General features: G+C 52.5%; 1 protein-coding gene across 1 annotated transcript; it reads left to right on the top strand.

Annotated features, from left to right (window-relative positions):
* The first annotated feature begins 227 nt into the window (after positions 1-227).
* Positions 228-5,963, top strand: PRNP (prion protein). The gene is made up of 3 exons (XM_054180903.1): positions 228-282; positions 1,264-1,377; positions 3,317-5,963. Exon 3 carries the CDS (start codon positions 3,319-3,321, stop codon positions 4,111-4,113), a length of 795 nt encoding a protein of 264 aa, XP_054036878.1. The 5' UTR covers positions 228-282; positions 1,264-1,377; positions 3,317-3,318; the 3' UTR covers positions 4,114-5,963.
* The last annotated feature ends 682 nt before the right edge of the window (positions 5,964-6,645 follow it).

The following is a 6,645-nucleotide window of genomic DNA, read 5'->3' as shown; positions in this document are numbered from 1 at the left end:
AATAACCCATCCAAGCGCCGCCGTTTTTCCAGCCACCCCTTTGGTCGCCGGCGTTGCCTCCCGGGGTCCGTATCTGCCAGGAGGGATGATAGGGGGTGAAGCCAAATTTTTGCGGGATGCCGGCCGTGGTTTTCCCTAGGGAAGGCGGATGGATGCTGGGCAGGCTGTGCAGGGCTGGGCTGCGCAGGAGCCAGCTCCTCCCTCTCGCTATTTATTCCTCCCCGTAGCTCTGCGGCCGAGGCTGAATCACCCCGAACCCAGCGAGCAACGGGCTCCCAGCCGGTGAGTGTCGGGGAAAATGGGACACGGGGGGCTTCGGGTGGGAGAAATCCAGAGGTGAGGGGGCTTTTAACACCGAGCAGCATCACAGGGGATGGGGGGGTTCCCTCTTCTCCCCGCCATCGCTGCCTAAAAATAGACATTTCCAGCTCGGAAGGCGAGCGTCCTCCTTAAAGACAGAGCTTGGCTTCTCCCTGGTGCTTGTTTATTCAGGGATGATTCAAAGCTGTTGCCGGTGCGAATTTTCTTCCTCCCCCCCTGCAACCTCCCTGGGGGGTTTTGTTCTCTCCCACAGTTCCCGGCTGCGCAGGACTTTGCTCCCCCATTATTTTGCGGGGGGGGGTGTGTTTTAAAAAAAAAAAGGCGGCGGGTGGGGGTGGGAAGAGGATTTCTAAAAACTAGGGGTGGCATTTTCGGAAAGCGAACTGCCAGCCTCCATCCCCCTTCCCCATAGCCCCAGCCCTGACTTTTTACCCCCCCACAAACCAGGACCAGCATCGCCAGAAGGGTCCGGCCACCCCCATTCCCGAGCATCTTCCCACCTTCCTCGCTGCATCACTCCTCCACCTTCCCCTTCCCCACCTCCCTTCATTTCTTGTCTCCCCCCAGGCACCTTAACAAGGTTATTTCCGCGGTTATTTTGGCACCGGGGTGTTGGTTTTCTTCTCCAAACCCGAAGCCGCCTTCTTGCCAGCCCTGCGCACATAATTGCTCCTGGCGATCGCTCCTCGCATCCTCCATTTTCCGCTTCCCCCTCGGCCCCGAAGGAGCTCCAGCTCTCCTCCGGTTCTCCTACACAAGCGTGGATATAAATCGCTCCGATATAAATCACCTAAATTAATTTCTCATTGCCTACATTCGCCCGCAGAGAGGGAAAACTGGGGGAAGAATGTTATAAAGAGGCAGGGAAAAATACCGCCGAAGCCATTCGATAATATAATTTAATGATAGCACCGTGATCACACTGTAAAATATTATTTCCAGGCAGAGGGAAGGCAGCTCCGACCCTGAGGAAGCGGCTCCCTGGTCCCCATCGCACGCAGAGGGTTTGTGCCAGCGACCGCGTTCCTTGGGGGAGAAGGTCGGCTGCCCAAGGAGGTCAGTAATTAGCAGCGCGAACGCGAACAAGCCTTTGCCCTGTTTATCAGAGCTCGTCTCCGCAAAGGCAATTAGAGGAACAGGTCGGTGCTGCCGGGCTGGAATATCCTCCGGGGCTTTGCCGTAACCTGTTTTCATCCAGGGGTTGATTTCTCCCCCCTTGCAACCCACCACGGGGAGTCACATCTTCAAAACATTTTTAAAAATTTGCCCATTTGCTGCTTCTTTTCCCCCTGTTTCCTTTATTTTTTTTTTTTTTTTTTTGGAGTGCCCGAGGAACGTTCGCCCCTCCAAGTTTTCGCCATGTCTCTCGGCTATTTTTAACCCCCCTGATCTCATCGTTGCTCCCAGCGGGTGGGTGCCGCTGGGCGAGGGAGGCAGCGAACCCGCTCGAAAGTGGGCGGTTTGCGCCCAATTTTTTTTTGGCTGAGAGGGTGGCGAGCGGGCAGCCTGAGCCCGGCTTTCCTCCCCGCCACGAGGGACAGGCTCGCGCATCTCCCCTTCTCTTTTAATGAAGCCTCTTGCTAACGATCTCAACCAAGACGTTGACATTGATTCAAACATTTCCAGGCATAAGACCAGATTTTTGGGTGGGGAGGAAAGAGCATTGTTATCTGAATGCAAAGAGAGATGAATTCGATTTTATGGACTGTAAACAAGTGGCTAACGTGCAACAGAAAACTATTTGCCTTAAACAGGGGTTTCTTCTGCCTGTTTGCGCTGCTAAGGGTAATATTTCCCAGGAGACCATCATCTCTTATCCTCATTAAACTTATCTCTGGGTTGAGTGGTGACTCTTAAGGAAGCTGGTCCATCAGCTGCTGCAAAAAAACCCACTTTAGGACCCAAACCTTAATTGTTTCTTGCCGTAACACGAGCCAGCAAATGCATCCGAAGCATCCAAGGCTGTTGCGAAATGCCCACCCCCACTTTGCCAGGTGTGCTTCGCTCTCCCTCCCCAACATCCTGGCCTGCACAGGGGAATTTTTGGGGATAGGGGGATTTTCTGTCCCAGGCAGGATGGAAAAAACCTTGGCTGTTGCTGGGCGCGCATATTAAACACGAGGATAACAGTAATTCACCGGGCTCACACATTAAACACGAGGGTAGCAGTAATTCAACACTCCTTGGCCTCGCAGGGAGGCATCCGAAGGGATTTTGCAGCTTGGGAAGTGTTTTCCAAAGGATTTGTAGACCTGGTGTGTATCATACAGGCTGGATTATACCAAGGGAGAGAAATGGCTCGTTAAAATGGGATTTCATCCTTGCCAGCCCACCAGCTAACGTAGGAGACGCCTGGCATGCCAGCAGCCAACTGCTGAGTAAGCAAATATCTGCAAACGCATTAAACGAGAAAAATGGTGTTCTTCAGTTAAGGCCTGTTGCACATAAACAGGGACTCGGGCAAAACACGCTGAATTTTGTTCTTTGGGGAAAAAAAAACAACCCTCCAGGGCAAGACTGGGCGCTGGCCTCCTTGCAGACCTGGGTACCCGAAAGCTTTGAGATTGGGATTAATCTGTTCAGTGCCATCAATCCTTGCACATCGTAAGTCTCATTGATATCATCTGCTTGGATAGAGAAGATTTGGCAAGTGGATTTTTATCTCCCAACCTAGTGAAGCGTTTTTCCCGAAAGCTTTTCTTCCGCTACTTAAAATTGCCATTACTAGCAGAGGAGCTGTTGGAGAGGTGGGATATATCTATATATAAAAGAATATAAATATGTATAAAATATATATGTGAAAATAAGGGGGCCTGGGGGGGATAAATATGCATTTAAGTCTAAAGCCGTTTATTCTGCAGCTGGATTAAAGGGAATGGTATGTGTTTTATATGATACGTAAGTAAGGGACCCTAAAACCCGCGACGCTCGTGGCGGAGTGGATGCAGGGTCTCTGCCTCCTGCCCGTAACGCTGCCTGTCCTTGTGTCCCGCAGCCATGGCCAGGCTCCTCGTCACCTGCTGCCTGGTGGCCCTGCTCCTCAGCGCCTGGACCGACGTCGCCTTCTCCAAGAAGGGCAAAGGCAAACCCAGCGGAGGCGGTTGGGGCACAGGGAGCCACCGCCAGCCCAGCTACCCCCGCCAGCCCGGCTACCCCCAAAATCCCAGCTATCCCCATAATCCGGGGTACCCCCAGAACCCCGGCTACCCCCACAACCCAGGGTACCCCCACAACCCAGGGTACCCCCACAACACAGGGTGGGGACAGGGCTACAACCCATCCAGCGGAGGAAGCTACTACAACCAAAAACCATGGAAACCTCCCAAATCCAAGACCAACTTCAAGCACGTGGCCGGGGCAGCGGCGGCGGGCGCCGTGGTGGGAGGTTTGGGGGGCTACACCATGGGACGCATCATGTCGGGGATGCACTATCGCTTCGACAGCCCCGACGAGTACCGATGGTGGAACGAAAATTCGGCGCGTTACCCCAACCAGGTTTACTACCGGGATTACAGCAGCCCCGTCTCGCAGGACGTCTTCGTCGCCGACTGCTTTAACATCACGGTGACCGAACACAACATCGGACCCGCCGCCAAGAAGAACGTGTCGGAGGCTGGTTCGGCGGTGAACCAAACGGAGACGGAGATGGAGACCAAGGTGGTGACAAAGGTGATCCGGGAGATGTGCATCCAGCAGTACCGCGAGTACCGCCTGGCCTCCGGCATCCGGCTGCACCTCGCCGACGCCTCCCTCGCTGCCCTCCTCCTCCTCACCCTCTTCATCATGCACTGATGCACCCTGCATCCCGTGGCTTCAAGATTTCACCCCATGGGGACCTCCCCAACCTCCCCGTTCTTGCTTGCGGTCGTCTTTGGTGAAGAGCCCTTGGGGCGCATGAGCACCGACGCTCCCCGTCACCTCCCCGGAGGCTCCGGTTTAGGCAACTGGATGAAAATTTCCTTCTCCGCCCCAAAGGCGTCCCCAGCGCGGCCGGACAGCGATGGAGCTGGATGCCCAAAAAAACAGCCTTCACCACCTGCTCCTGCTCCTCCTCGGGGCCAGCCCGAGAGGGACCGGGTGAAGAGGAGCTCGCCTGGTCCTTGGCGTCCCTGCAAGACCGTTTCTGAAAATCATCTTGGCTAACAGGCAGGGTTTTACCTAATTCCCTTAATCCCTCGGCCACCAAAACCCTTTTCCCCGGGGCACACCGCGGTCTTGCACCCGAGCACCCATATATATGTACACATCGCATAGGGGTATTTACGTACCCCACCCATATACCCCGTAGGGGTGTTAAGAGGGTCAAATATGGGTTTTTCAAGCAACAAGCTACTGGGTTTTAACCCTTTAACCCTAAAAACCGCCCTTCCTCCTGTACATACGGACCTGCCCCCTCCGCACCTTGCATGCTGCGAATATCTCCTGCAGCGATACACAAAAATAAAGTGATTTAGGTTTTTTTTGCCCCCCGCCCCCCGCCTCAGCGAGGCTGAAGCCCCGGCCGGGTTTCGGTTGACCCCTGCGCCGCTTTGCTTCTAGTTGAGCCTCACTGTCTTTCTTAGCCTGTCTAAAGGCAAAAAACGCTGCTGAGTGCCACAAAAAAACCCCCAAAAGCGGTAACGCTTGGTGTGTCGCAGCCCGAGAAAAAGCTATTTGGGATGTGCTATAGGTGACAAGTGACGCTCACGTTCAGCACCTTGACCTAAAGGACATTAAAATACAGCAAAAACGGATGCTCGGGGTTTTTGGGGGGGTCAAGGACAAAGCAAGAGACTTAAAGGAGCTAAATCGGAGAGTTACAGCAAACAGCATCGGGAAAAACAACCCTGAGGGATGGGAGATGCTTAAAAAAAACCAAAACAAAACAAAAACCAACCACCTTTTGCAATTAACGTGTGGAAGCGGCGGGTGAAATTTGTGCTTCTTGTGTTTGGGTCGATGCTGGGTTGTGTATAACCTGGAGCATCTGTAAAGTTGCACTTGTCGAACCGGTCGCCCTGAGTTCTATTTAATATGTCTCATGTATTTTATTATTTTTTTTTGCAAGGCACTGAATGACACCGTCCTAAATGATTTTTTGCATCGGTGTAAGCTAAGTGAAGATATATATATAGATATATATATATATAAAAAAATATATAGAGATAAATCTTTCAGGATAGTCACCGGAAAAGCAGGGCTTTGAGGTAACCCGTACTTTGTGATATGCAAATGTTTTGTAAATCCGTAACGGTGCATGCACGAAATTTGCCGTTCTGATACTTTTCCAAGTGTTCAACGTCTGCTCCAAATTAAAACGGATAAAGCCAAGACGCACATCAGCCTCCTTCGTGCCCATCCCCGCCGCGCCGCAGACAGAAGCAGCATTTTTCGCCCTGGCCGTCCATTGCCTCCCCAGCCTGTGGGCGCCTTTGTTCCCTTGCAGCGCTAAATTTGGCTTAAAAAACACAATTTCACTTAACCTTTTCTCCTCCTCCCCTGCTCCCGCTCACGGCGTCGCCACCATCCCACAAATATATTTCCTGATAAAGCCAACGCGCTGGTTGGGGCCAGGGATTTCTTCTCCCCGTAGAAAGTTAACACCTATTTATACCTTGTATTTACTCCGTCTATTTTCTGTCTAATAAAAGAGTTTTTACATCCGCTGTTTCCGTGGCGTTAAGCCCGACCAACTTCCCGTGAAGCCCCAAACCCTACTTAACCTTGCCAGAATTCCGAACCTCTCCGGTACCTGAACCGGCATCACCCTTAGACGACTTAAACTACAGCCAGGGTTAAAAATTACAATTAAAAAGATGGAAGAGTTTGGACCCTACAGCTGGACGGTGCTTGAACTTTAAGCTCAAGACCGAGCCTTGGACCAGTTTGGTTTGAGCCTACGCAGGATGCGATCTGTCGCGCCGCAAAGCCCCTCGCCCACAAGGATGCTAAGAATTTGGTCTTTAAGCGGTGCTCCAGATAAACCCCAAATGTGACCCTTTTTCATACTTTTGGCAGGAAAACAGAGGGGGAAAAAACCTATTCAGCATTAAATAGGTGATTATTCCCGCGTGCGAGCAGCTTGCTCCCAAAGAGAAAACCCTACGAGGTCCACGACAGGGATCCGGAGATCCCGTAGGCGCTCGGAAAGCGCGAAATAAAAGCTTTTATTTTGCTTGCAATTGGCTGCGGGGCGTCACCACGCTAACTCTGAATATCGGCGAGCGGAGCGGACACTGGGGAGTGGGGCAAAAAACCAGGTGGCAGGCAGGGTTTGGTACCCGGAGCTCGTTTGCAAAACGAGGAAAATGAAACGAAACCACCAGGATTTCACGCTTCGCGTCT

This window comes from Rissa tridactyla, chromosome 20 (assembly GCF_028500815.1).
Source record: "Rissa tridactyla isolate bRisTri1 chromosome 20, bRisTri1.patW.cur.20221130, whole genome shotgun sequence".
NCBI lineage: Eukaryota > Metazoa > Chordata > Aves > Charadriiformes > Laridae > Rissa > Rissa tridactyla.
This window is presented reverse-complemented; position numbering and strand designations above follow the sequence as displayed.